General features: G+C 44.6%; 1 protein-coding gene across 1 annotated transcript; it reads right to left on the reverse strand.

The window, feature by feature from the left end:
* Window positions 1-7,185: 7,185 nt before the first annotated feature.
* dmrt2a (doublesex and mab-3 related transcription factor 2a) lies at window positions 7,186-11,186 on the reverse strand. Its single transcript, XM_057032212.1, has 4 exons — window positions 10,989-11,186; window positions 10,104-10,483; window positions 8,855-8,957; window positions 7,186-8,499 (listed from the first exon to the last, which is right to left on the reverse strand). The coding sequence occupies exons 2-4, from the start codon at window positions 10,467-10,469 to the stop codon at window positions 7,436-7,438; spliced, it is 1,533 nt and encodes a 510-aa protein (XP_056888192.1). The 5' UTR covers window positions 10,470-10,483; window positions 10,989-11,186; the 3' UTR covers window positions 7,186-7,435.
* Window positions 11,187-13,688: the final 2,502 nt, after the last annotated feature.

Genomic DNA, 13,688 nt, shown 5'->3' on the forward strand with positions numbered 1-13,688 from the left:
TCCTTATTGCGACTCCGAGTCGAGCACCTGAACAGCACATGTCTGAGGACCTCCTGCCATCCTCCTCTTGATAAATTTCTTACAGGTGGAGCAGATGCACAAGTGGTATTTTACAGCGCAAATACAAACCTGATGTCTTCCCCGACCTCTGTTTGTGCTTGACCCCACTGTATCCGAGGAAAAGACGCTTCTTTCCTTGTTAGGTTGCTTCTTTTATCCTCTCGACATCCGTCTTTCATTTCTACCAGGATGATGTTTGTTTTCATTCAAATTACGACCGGCTTGAGTCTCTGGGGGGAGAAGACTCTAGAACTCGTGCTTTCATTGAGCTGAGGCAGGTAGAGATCCTGATTCAGTGTTAATCAGCATGGTGGGGACAACAGATCCAGGAATTAGAGAATTATTGTACACTGAGGATGACTTAATAATATTTAATTCTGCTCCCCCTCCGTGGGTGCGAGACTGCTGATGCACCATGTTTCTACAGCCGCCCACACAAACTCTCAGCTCTAGTTGCACATTTACTGGATTGTGACTATCAGATGCTGATGAAGATTGCACAACACACTTGTGCGCCTGACTGACTTTTGTGGGTTTGGCCTCATTTATCTTATCACAGTTCGGCAAATGAACAATAATGGTGGTAAAGTTTTCTTAGATAAAATAAAGTTTCTCCCTGTATTTCTGATGAAACCTCATCTATGTCCAACCATGAACGTTACTCATCACATGCACCCCATTACTGCAGTACGTCACACAACATCCCATCGAGCCGGCTTTCCCAAGGCCAGACCTACAGGTGATGTATTGGATGAGTCAAGTGGCCAAACTCCACCTCAGAAGTGCACCCCCACCACCACTACCACCCGGCCCCCACCCCACCCCCTTGGGTGTCACACAGGTTCACCATAAAACACTTTCATGTAGCTCAGTAAAAGAGGAAAAGTCCCATATAAATTTTAAGATGCACGCGAATACGAGGGGTTTTGTTTTTCATCTACGGGGGTTGGGTTTCATTTTCGGCCCGTTTCTCCTCCTGGGACAAAGCCGAGAAGAGTTGTATCTGGCAGAAAAGTCTTAATATAAAGTATTCCAAAAAAAAACAGCTTCAAAAATTATTGAATATTAGTGCATTTTGATTAAGTTCACAATTCATCTGTGTGTCCATTGCGGGTCATTTGGGTGCATGATGATGATTTATCGTGTTCATATTTCCCCCATCAGGCTCCTCATCGCAGCAGGTTACACTTAATCCCAGAATGGGTCCATTGTGTCTCAGCCGCCTGATAAACCGATGATCAACAGCGACACGACTCCTGAGAAAAGGGGATTATGTTCCTGTGAACGCTGCCAGTCCGACTTCTGCAGCAAAACATGCCCCGGCCTCTTCAAACACCAGATAACAAATGGAAACCAGTTTCTTTTCACCCTATTGTACAGGAAACAAAATGTGTTGATGGGAAAACAGAGAGAATAGCACAGGCGGTGTTGGCCAAACAGTCGGAAAGTGTCACAGTGCCAAAATGTCACAGTGGCAACAGGTTTTGTCGGATCAACTCCAAGGTTAAAGCTTCCACCTGCACCTTCAGGCGGCCGCTGACGTAAGTCGTTATTTGACGTCCACACTCACGACTGATTTAATTATTCCTGCTTGTGACATGTTGATTTTACAGGGGAATCATTTCCTTTAAAGCTTTTAGTGACCTGATGAAACGTGAACTTGGCTCTGTAGAACTCCAACGACTTAGAGTTTGAAGGCTTTGCCTTATTATATGCTGGATCAGAACCCGTGTCGTCCATTTTAAAGGACGCAGGTCTGGGATCTGGCGTTACTTCCAGCACTGTAAAAATCCCAAACAGCCTTCCTCCACACCCTTATTTTCCCTACATCACCTAAACACTCTAATCCTGCATTGCCTCTAAATATTGCTGCTTGATGGATATCTGCTACTGGCACACACACCGGCGAGGGTTTCCTCCGTTTCTTGATTCCCACGTGGGCGCCGTCCAGATGAAGCCGAACTACGGCCCAGGAAATGCACCCAGTCCCGTCTGTGCAGACACAGAAGTTACAAGTCTGGACTTCTGGCAGCTTATTAAATCCATCTTTCAATGTGGAAGCTCCATCTGCGCAGCCAGCTGCATACAGGCCCACATGGAGTACGTAAGAAGGCACAGTTTATCACCATGGCAACTGAAATGCAAGCAAATAATATGCTGTGTTTAATATCTGTTAGGAAATGCAGTTATATTAATGAAATAGTAGCACTCAGGAGAACTGATAATGGAATTAAGTTATTTTCTTTCTAACCAGCCTGTTATCAGCGTGTGTTTTCTGTGATTCGACCCCAACAGATAGCAGGAGCGTGCACGCTCCACCTCAGATTGACTCCAGATGTTCTGTTTGCCTTTGGGGAGCCTGTGGCCTGAACAGGAGTGCACATTTGAATACACTTTATCGGTCTATGCAAATGGAAGCTTTTAATTGTTAACCATGATGTTTGTTCTAGTTAGCGTGAGCCAGGTGTGTGGACATTTATCACTGCGTTGGTACAGCTGCACCATCTGTGCAGACCTCGGCCCGCGCGGTCTCGGAGTCAGCAGCGCCACATTGATGCCTCGCGCGCAGTCGCGCTACCACGCCGCCCAGAGGGGCCGAGGTAGGCGGCAAAGATAACATCCCCCGTGTCCAGAGCCCAGAGCGGCGCTGCGCAGGAGATGATATTTTCTTTGAGTGACAATGCAACACAAAGCTTGTTTCCATAGTATTTACATGAACGCTTAGACTGGCAAATTCTGCAGAAAGGTCACCTGCGAGGGAAGATGTGTCTCCAAAAATAAAGACATACATCTGCAAAGCAGCAGATTTAAAAAAAAATCTAATGGTGTTTCAATGTTTCTCCAAAGCCAGTCTGGAAGAGTGTTTGATTTCTGTCAGTGACTCATGATACATGTGAGCCAAGTGAGCCAAGAAGCCGCGATCGTCTTGCCTTTCCCTCAAGACTCGCCTTTCCAAATACTGGCTGCTCAAAGATTTACAACTATTTGCATAAACTTGCAAATGTGGCGATCGTCTGGATTGGAAGTGGCCGTATTTGCCTTTCCCCGTCATTCCTTCATGAATGTTTCAGAATTGTTCCAGACAAGGTAGCACGCGTCTTCAAGCAATGTAGCTTCAGCTTGCAAATCGAGGCGGACGCGCTCGGCTTCTGCTACGCTTGAACGGGACAGCGAGGCAAACAGTAGGCGGAGGTGTCAGCGTCACTCTCTCTGCTTGTTGCTCCCCATCGGGACAGACTGAAGAGGGGTAATTGTTTTACGGGCCTGCGGCCTCTTGCTGTTTACTTTGAGCCTCACACTGGCTGTTCAGGTGTTTTACTTCATTGCTCCAAATGTCAGTTTGCATTGCAAAAATGTCACTTTTCTCATGCTCTCATGCTCGACCCTGGAGGATAACAGCTAACACAAGGCTAGAGAGGATTGCTGTCTACCCTCAGAAGGCAACGGGACAATGAACAATGAAACCATCAACATGGACAACAATGGTCATACACATACACAAACCACACACCCACTTAAAGCCAGGAATAAAATGTTTAGTTAGTTTTTATTGTCTGTCCAACAGTACTAACAAGAGTGTGTAAATTATTATTATGTTATTCCAGTATACCCAAGCTGCTGGCACTACAGGGATTTTATGAGGCCATATTGTCACCTAGAAAACACGTTCAGCAGCACTGGAGTAATAAAACACACTGATAAGCACTGGAATAATATCAATAATAAAAAAAAAGTTCACTGGGTCAGGAACCGGAAAGAAGCCAAGTTTCACCTTGAGTCTGAAAGGTTCAGCTTTTAATCACGATTACCACTGATAAGATGTGTAAACAGCTAACTGCAACAGTCGCAACTGTACTGTTAATGACTCCGAACAAACCTCAGGTTTTGACATTTTTATACTGTAACACTTAAAACCTGCACTTAAATGTATCATTATGCATGACCAATGCATGTGCAGGAGCACAGTGGATATTTCCAGACCAGACTACCCCCCCAAGCCAAGAACCACCAGTCGTTAGCCCCTATCGCCCCACAGGCCTGTCAACCCTAACAACATGGTAATTAAGTGGGAGCTACTTGTCAAAAGGCGGCAGTGCTACACATTTCTTATTGGATTACAAGGTGCTGGGAAAGAATGCAGGAACAGGCCAGCGTTCTTCTCCCTGCTGCTGGTGGAGGCCGAGGGAAGCAACGCGGGTGGAAATGAAAAGGGATCCTGTCCTTTCCTTCACGCCTGCTGACCACACAGGCAAAACACAGCATGTGCCATTTATTCCTATAGTCAAAATAATATGTGCAGGGAATGCGTGTTTAAGTTTGTGGCGCTTAATAGATTCTTAATGTGCAAAGGATTATAGCGGATCAGGTGGGCAGGGAGGTGGTGGCGTGACAACAGCAACAGTGAAATGGATTTGTTGCTTCAACACCTGGAGAAGGTGTGTGTGTGGTGGGGGGTGAGGGGGTGTTGAGATGGTGATAAAGCAATAAACCAACCAAAAGTCATTGGCAGGGCAGCCAAATGCCATATGGGCAGGAGGGAAAGAGAAGAATAGAGCTGTTGTAGATCTGAAGAGGGGAGGTCCACCCTGCATAGTTTCATATGATGTATCGTCATTTCTGATGGGGTTTTTTTGTTTTGCCTAGCTACATTAGCTTCCCTTCAATGCTATACAATGAAAAAAATAATATAAGCATTCACATAACTTCACATCAGGTCCCAACACGTTAAAGCAGCTACTTTCTCTCAGCGTGCTTTCAAAGATTTGTTAAGAATGTTATCATTCTAATAGAACAAATTAGCATCATATAAAGGACTTAAAGAATGCTGGCCTGGATGAGTAAAGAGCCTGTCCACAAGACTTTCTTTCTGACAACTTTCTGACATCTAATTTGGCCACAAGGGGGCGTTTCTGTAAGAAACTTATTTCCCGTCCTTACGCAAGAATGGGTAAATAATGAATTCTGAAGAGAATCCAGAAAAGTTCTGTTCTTTTCTGTTAAATCTTAACTCGTAGGGGAAATAACTAAATAAACAGTCATTCAAATGCCAGCAAGAGCTCGAGTGTCGCGACATTTACAGGAACCATAACACGACCGCATTAATCTGTGTGTTAGCAACAAACTGAGCCTTGAAATAAGAGCTGCGAAAGACAAAACTCCTCGTCTGTGTGCATACGTGTGTGTGTGTATGTGCGTGTGGGGCGTGCATGTGTGCGGCGTGCGCGTGTTTCTTTTCCCAACATCACATCAAGAAGGAAAGTCAAACAACACCTCAAACAGAATGCTACTGTGTGATCTGCAACTGTTGATTAAAGAACGATGGAGGAAAGATGAGGTGTGTGTGTGTGTGTGTGTGTGTGTGTGTGTGTGTGTGTGTGTGTGTGTGTGTGTGTGTGTGTGTGTGTGTGTGTGTGTGTCTCTGCTGACATGTTAAATCTCACACTGTGGAAATGAGGCCTTAAGGACATCAGCAGATACTTATCAGTGGCGGTTAGTGCAGACAAACACTGTCGCCCTGCTCATGTTCTCACACTCAATGCGTCACATTCACGTGCACACAAACGTCGTTAAGTCACAGACAAAAACAGACAAGAGCTTCTTTGTGGGCTTTGTGGCCGGGCTGTATGAAGTCGAGCAGAAGAAGAAGTTGATTTTATTGGGGTTGTGTCAACAGCAGCAGAACCTTTATTTGGGGGACTTGTCTGTTTTATCCAGGAGTTCAAAGGAAAAATCAGACTTTTGAAATATTATTCATACTGTAGCTGGCAAATTTAGACATAAATTTGACCCTAAACTTTGCTCAGGGTTGTGATCAGCGAATGGGTGATTCTAAGAGCCAGTATGAGTCATTTTTAATCATCTATTGTCAGAAATAATTTATTCATTTATTCCTATAGCGAAGCTCATCTTACAGCATGTACAGTAGCAAACTCATCTAACTAATTTGTGTGTTTTCACTCACAGGAGTGACATTTTTATTGACACCGGCACTTGTCCCCCTCTGTAGTTGCAGGGTGCTGCTCCAGCTTTGTCTCTTAATTTACAATTTTGTTGAATGTTTAAGAAGAAAAGTAAAACAAGAGAAATCCATTAAAGCTTGTTAAACATGTAAGCATGATTTGTGTTTGGTTATATAATTTCCACTGTGATTAGAGAGAGAGAGAGTGAGAGAGAGAGAGAGAGAGAGAGAGAGAGAGAGAGAGCATTAAATATCACAGGCTAAAAATAATGGCAGCTCTCTGTATTGCAGTGTAATATCAGGAGGCTGTAATTACAGCAGCAACAACAGCAGCGCTTTGAAACAATCCAGCCCGAGATGAAATAAAATTAAAAAAAAAACATGTAGTGACAAGAAAATAGCACATCTGTCAGAGAGTCAAGTGGTTTGGCTGCAGATTCACACAGATGAAACCTGAACGTTTGTTCCAGACAGAAATAAGAGATTACCGCCTGTTTTCTTTAACCTTTCATTCATTGTTGAACAGGTCTGTGTTTTGCAACTCATGTGAAACCCATGTTTGGAGCCACCTCTCACCATGGACACACACTCATACACACGCGTACACGCACAGGCACGTGCGTGCGTGTGCGCGTGCACGCGGCGAGCCCATAACTGGAAAGGAATGAGTGGAGAAATGCATCTTGAATGGATGAGATGATGCAGCTCGCAGATTTATGGGACCAATATCCTGTTTCAGTCTCTGAGGAACGCGCTTTATCCACACAAACTCTGCCACATGCACACTTCATTCAGCCCTTTGCTTTTCGCGTGATTTGTGTTTAAAACCTTTATCGTAAAACAGCCCCAATTTCTGGCTTTTAACAAACAAAATATTCGCCGCCGAAGCTACAAAGAATGAAGCAGTTTATTGCCCGGTGATTTGCAAAGATGGTAGGCTTGGTTGCTATTAATATGGACAATTTTCATTTAAAATTGAGGATTAAATTGAGATGTGAAACTTTTGTACAGTTCTGACCCTTTAGACAGGTTTTCTGACTATTTCCTGATAAAAAATAGCAATAATACTAAAACGTTTGCTGTCATGTATTCCCATTAACAGCATAATTATAAACCTGCTCATGAATTTGAGCCCAGTTGACAGCAACAAACTTGAAAAGCACCAGTTTTTATAGCAACACTTGGGTTTATTGACATGAGGAAACGTTGCAAAATTGTTTAAATACTCTACACAATAAAGTTATTAAACATGCAAATGTAAAAACATACTGTACATAAATATCAACAGTGGAAAATATACAGAAATTCTGCTGGGCTTAAATTGTCTGATGCAGTGCCTGTTGTTGTGGATTCGCTTTAACTGTGATTTCTTTTTTATTTTAGAAAAATTGTGCTTACAGTGCAAAAATTGAAAAATTAATGGAATGCTCGATTCATGGCTGGCGCGGGTCTCTTGAGGATGGCCTCCACAGAGAAGGATAAGGACTCGCCGGGAACCATCTTGCTCCCCACAGGTTTGGACAGGAAGTCTTTGGGGTACCTGTCTAAGAGCTTCAGGGCCTGAATGTCTTTGATGGAGCCTTCCCTGAACCTCCGGGCCGACTCCTCAAAGCGCTCTTTGCAGTACTGGTTCTTGGGGTCCGACAACGCGCCGCTGCTGGTTTTATCGTTCAGGGAGCTCTGCATGAGGGTCTGGAAGGAGTTGAGTTTCATGGAAAGCTTGTTACCATCCTTGCTTAGCTTGTTCAGGACTTGGCTGGAATTCTGGGACTGTGAATTTGCGAAGCTCCTCTTAGGTGGAGAGAAGGCCGAGCACTCCCTCGGTGCCCCCTGGGTGAGAGTCTTTGGGTTGGGCCTCTGAGGGTCCGTAGATCCCTGCAGCGCAGCAGCTCGCGATCCCTCCAGTCTGGCGGCGAGAGCGGCCTCCTGCTCCGGCAGCTGGCTCTCAGCGGGCATCACCTTGGGCTCCCACACGGCCCCCGGCTTCATGTTCTGCACGGCCGTGGCGTTGAAGAGGCACTGCTGGTAGAGCAGGGCATCGCCCAGGTTGGACGAGCCGCGGGGCCACATCACAAAGTTGCCCCGCGACGGCTGCAGCGGGTAGTGGCAGTAGGTGGTGGCCACGCTGACATTGGAGGAGATGAGCTCAACGTTGGCCGAGCCAGGGGGGTACTGGATGGGCAGGTCCAGGCAGTTTGGGCTCAGGAAGTTGCACAGTTCTTTGGGCTGAGCCGGTTGCGAATAGGCCGTCTTGTAGTTGTACTCTGCGGCGTGATGGACCATGTTGTTGGGGAAGAGGAGCGAGGCCGGGGCCACCTGGCTGTTCTCCAGGAGCTCTCGCTCTTTGTACTCGCGCTCCAACATGATGGTTTCCAGCTCCTTGTCAGCAAAGGCCCTTCTCTTCCTCATTCGATCGCTCAGCGGCGGGGGCAGGGATGGGCTGGTCGCCAGGAACGGATCAGACTGCACCGGTCGGTATCCTGTCAGCAAAGGAACACCCGTTTATTCCCAATGTATTTATGACAGTGCGTCATGAAAATAGCATCCAGACAGCACATGCAAACGGGCAACAAAGAAAAAAAGGTTCACTCTGAACGTCGTATAGAATAATTACTCAGACGCTGCCAATTTTTCAGAGGAATGTCACACTTTTTCTAACAGCAGGATATTCGGAACTTTGAACACAAAACCTCATTCGGACCGAGAATGAGCCCCTGAGAAGCGCAGAAACTCGCTAATATGAAGCGGAAAAGCTACTAAACGGGCACAAAGGAGGACAAGAGCAAGCAGAAAACCATAGAAGAAGAGAGCGTTGCCACTGGTTGCTGCCGTTACCTTCGAGGATGCTTTTGGCGAGCATGGTGGACGGCCGAATGTGCCGCTGATAGATGGTCCTCCGCTCTGTCGGAATCTGTTTCCCAGATATTCCTTTTTTATCCTGAAAGAACAAAGGCAGCTTTTTAAGAATGTTTTGATTGAAAAATGACGCCGCCACATCAGTGTTAAAGATAAATCATTTAAGGAATATTCCTGTTGTGGTTTTAAACTTTTGCCGGCATAAATGAGGAAGCTCTGCGGCTCAGCGTGGACGTGTGGCCATTCTCCGCGCCGCAGTATCTTCATGGGAGTGTGTATAAAAATACATTCAACTTCAACCTGGCAAGCCTCGAAAATGCACACCCATTAAATCACACACACACACTCAAACAGAATCATCCATCTGGTATCATCTTTAAAATACCACAGCTGACTTGGCTCATTATTTTACTGCAGACTTTAAATATTTGAGTGTCATCGCAGGCAAATCACACACACACACACACACACACACTGCAGTCATCTGATTTTAATATATTTATGATTAAGGTGCGTAACTGTATAGTTATATATTTATGGCCTCAGTGTCATATAGTGGCAAAGATACTTTATTTGCTGCTAGAAAAACAAAAAGCATTAAGTTGCTACTTTGTTGCTTTGAGGACCATTTAAACTATGAATATACGTAGGATACACACGGGTTATTTTGTTTTTCCATGCACTCACATTAAAAATATCACGGCTGAGTGTGGAGACAAGGTCCAAACGCTTCATTTGTCTCAAACGAGTCAAAGAAAATGTAGAAAATAATTCCTTTTATGCAGATTTTCCTCTGCAGGCCAAATCATGTACAAGAACCATAAAAGAAACCACTGTCTCTAAATTATTTAAAGATTTGTGTGTCCCTGAAGCCGAGAAAACAACACACTCACTCTTTAAAACCACTGAAAACGCCTCCATAAGTGGAATAAAGCCAAAACAATCTGTTGCCATCCTATTTGATTAAGGGGCGTTTAAACTTTGCCTCAGAAGTGTGAGGACATTTTGATCCAGCGATTTCTAAACTAAATAAGGCTGAGGAGCCGAGTCAACATCTCTAATCTGTCGGACCGATCTGAGCAGATGTGGCCGGATTTGAGATTTAGTTTAACATTTAATTCCAGATTTCATCATTATTGGCTGACTTTAAATAAACCACACACACACACACACACACACACACACACACACACACACACACACACACACACACACACAGGTCTCCCACCTCCGTGGCCTGCTGCCTCCTCAGGGCCACCTGGGCCGCCATCACCCGCTGCCTCTCCACCACCAGCAGGCAGTTGGCGCACTGACAGTCCCTCCAGCGGCAGAAGCGCTTGTGTCCCTTCAGACAGGACACGACGCCGTGGTTGCGGCACCGCGCGCACTTCGGCGTGCGGCTCAGCTTCCTCTGGTCCCCCGGACACATGGCGCCGGGAGCAGGCTTGTCGTCGCTCTTGCTGCCGTCTCCGTCGTCTTCGAAGGCGCCGGGGCCGAGCGAGGCCGAGCCGGGGCGGCTGGAGCAGTCGGCCATGTCGTCGCTCTCCGTCTCCAGACCCTCGACGTCGATTTCAAACTCGCAACCCTCTGACATGTCTAACACCGGGTCTGGCGGAAGAAGAGGAATAATTTCATTCGAATCCACAAAGTCGTATTTTCACAGCAGGATTACATCTAGTCCAGTTTTCAGATCCACATTTACAAGTAAAAAAGATAGCAAAATAGAGGAAATCAACAAAACGTCCACTGTCAAATAAAGTTGAAGCTAGATATGTAAATTTGACCCAAACATCGACGCTCGAAGACGTTTTATTATTATTACCACTATTATTAATGATATATTCTAAGCTATACGTTTGTAAATTTTCCATATAGGTTTAAAAAAAAATTAAAACACAGAAAAGCAGGTATAGAAAAGTTCAATCAAGTTACAACTTCTAACGTTGCTGCTCTCCGTACCGGAGACACGAACTTTAGATCACGGGTTTGAGATGATCAGTCCATTTCGTTACAAAATTCGATTCCAAGCTTTTTATTTTACTATAAAACCACAGAAGAGTTTAAGCACTTCACATAAAACCGGGAGTAGACGCCATCCGCCAGCCACGCTCACCTTCAGGACTCGCTTGGACGTGGTGAGCGCGCGCCGTCAGCCCGGGTGGATCCCAAACACGCTCCGGACTCCACGTGAAGCCTTTTAATCGCGTCTTAATTGATGGAAACAGCACGTGCGTCCTTCTCCGGACAGATCCAGGATTTCCTCTGAGGCGGTCGCGCGACGCGCCACTCCTAAGAGCCGCGCTGGCCCGTGCGCTCCGGCCTCTGATTGGCTGCTGCTCAACACGCGTCGACCAATGGGAACGGAGGCAGTTAGGCACGTGGGGGTAATTGGGGTTAAACGGTATTTTGATGAGCTTTTATTAACAATGAGGCTATTGTTCATTGTTATGGAGCTCGCGCCAAAACAATTGAATGGATTACAAATTATTGGGTTTTTTCTATCATAAAAATTATTTAGTGACAAAAATGAACAACATCTGACGATGCCGTGTCCATCTCCTCTGAGTTCTCTTTGGAATTTTGCAGTGTTGTGTTCCGACGTGATGAGATGGGCTGATAAACGCGCCCTGATGCGAAAACGAGGCTGTTTTGACAACAATCACACCTGAAAAGAGTAAAAACAGCGACTCAGCAGAGTTCTGCGGAGATGGGAAAAGCTGACAACACACATGTAACCTTTAGGTTTTCCAGACGTTCATTTTATATCAACACAGCCGTTTACGCCTCCCAACATTTGGGTTACTAAGATGATTAAAATGCTTAATATAGTTTAAATATAGCTCATTACATTACATACATTACATTTGTTTCTGGTATAAAGATTTTATTTCCAATTGACTGTTTTAATTATTATTGTAACAATAATCCATGAACTTTTTCTCAATTTGCCTGTAATGTGAAATGGTTTAAAATCGAGAATATACAAATATAATTCCTTTTAACTTGGAGAATGTTTGGAAATTGTCAGATTGTAATTTATTAGATTTTTAAAAATTTACCAGGTTTCCAATATTTTTACTTAATCTAGTTTGTTAAAGGATATTTAATTATATTGCCAATATGTATTTGCATGAACAGACAGTTTTTATTGTATTAACCTTAATATTATTTTTACATCAGAAATATTGCCAGTGGTTTAAACCGTCTAAATTACGGCCTTTTGGCCAGTTTTACTTGATGTGAATTTTTTATTTTTTTTCCCTCCCCACATGTGGACGGTGCCTCTTAAGGGTTCGTCCATGTGCTGGAGGTGAAGACATCAGGCCTGCAGGTGCAGCTTTATTTGCCACTTCATCTTAATTTACTGCGTGGGTCAGGACAGGCCACCTTGGGCTGTCGTTTTCCGGCCTGGAATGCTTTGATGTAGGGAAACAGGCTGGACGGGGACGGGAGGATCCCGGGAGCTGGACCGTCCAGGTGAAACGTGTTGTCCGTGTCCACTTGATCATCGTGGCCTGCAGAAGGCCTTGGACAGAGCTCGCTTCGGCGGGGAGGTTTTGACAATCTGAGAAGTCCATGAGGAGGTTTTTGATTACTTAAAGGGAACCAAGGAGTTCCAGGACTCTATTTGGAGCTCTGGAATTCTTTATAAATCCAGCGGGGGCTCAACTGATACTTAAATGGGTTCCAGTGATTATTGAACTGGTTCCAAAGGTTTCAAAGGTTTCATTAAAGGAATTTTAGTGGTCTTTGAAAGGGTCTGATGATCCTCAAAGATGCTTTGGACATTAATGGGAAAGTTCTTTAGGGGGAGTCCTTGAAGTGTTTTCAGAAGCTTTGATTGTGCCCAGAAGTCCTTATGGCTTATTATAGACGTTTCAGGAGTCACAGAGAGATCAAATGAACACTGAACTGGTTTCATGGAGTGTCGACCAAGTTTCTGATACTGCAGCATGAAGATATGGATCTACCATGAGCCAGTGTAGCAGCTTTTCCCTGAAGCCTGTGAAGGTCTGTGTTGCTTCAGATTTTGAAATGAGCACTTTAATCAGTCCCAAGCCTGTTTGTTTTGTGAAGAAATGTAATGAAATTTCTGTTTTCTGGCGATTTTCTGGGTTCCTTGAATTCTTTCAGTTGAACTGAACAAAACAACAGAACTATTTGAAGGCTGTTTAGGGAGCTCACTCACAGTGTTTGCAGTTTAAAACAGTTTGTCTCACAGGCTGGGCTCTCTTGTTTGTATTTTTTAGAACAAGGCCATGTCTGTCTAAAATGCTATTAGCATTTGTATGTTTATTCAGGGTGTTGTCGAACCATTTAGTTTTAACAGAAAGCATCTTTTTAATGTGTGAAATGCAGAAGAAGAGAAGAGGGATGACACTTTCTCACATGCTGCCCAGTTTACTTTTGGGGTTGATTGAAACAACAGCAACTTGTTGGAAGTGGCCCGCTGTGCAGGCCATAAAGTGTAACAGGAGCTGTGTATAGACAGAGGAGCAGAGTGAGATCACCGGGGATCCTGTTATGTTAATTAGCCTCTGATGGGTGGACAACACATGCAGCTGAATGCAAAAACCAGACACAGTGACATTTGTCCCTGTCTAAGGTGGGGGTGGGGGGTTGGACACCTCGACCTGCCAATGGTTGTTTCTCTGATGTGCACAGGAAGCATTTAGGTCTTTACCATAAGAATCGAGATTCTTACAGTGTAAATATTGCTGAAAAGTAGTCTTTCACAAGTTTTTTTTTTAAAATGACAGTTACATACTTGAAGTGTTTTCTTCCTATGATTTAAAGATAGGTGTGTTTGAGC

The sequence above is a fragment of the Takifugu flavidus genome, chromosome 5 (genome assembly GCF_003711565.1).
Source record: "Takifugu flavidus isolate HTHZ2018 chromosome 5, ASM371156v2, whole genome shotgun sequence".
NCBI lineage: Eukaryota > Metazoa > Chordata > Actinopteri > Tetraodontiformes > Tetraodontidae > Takifugu > Takifugu flavidus.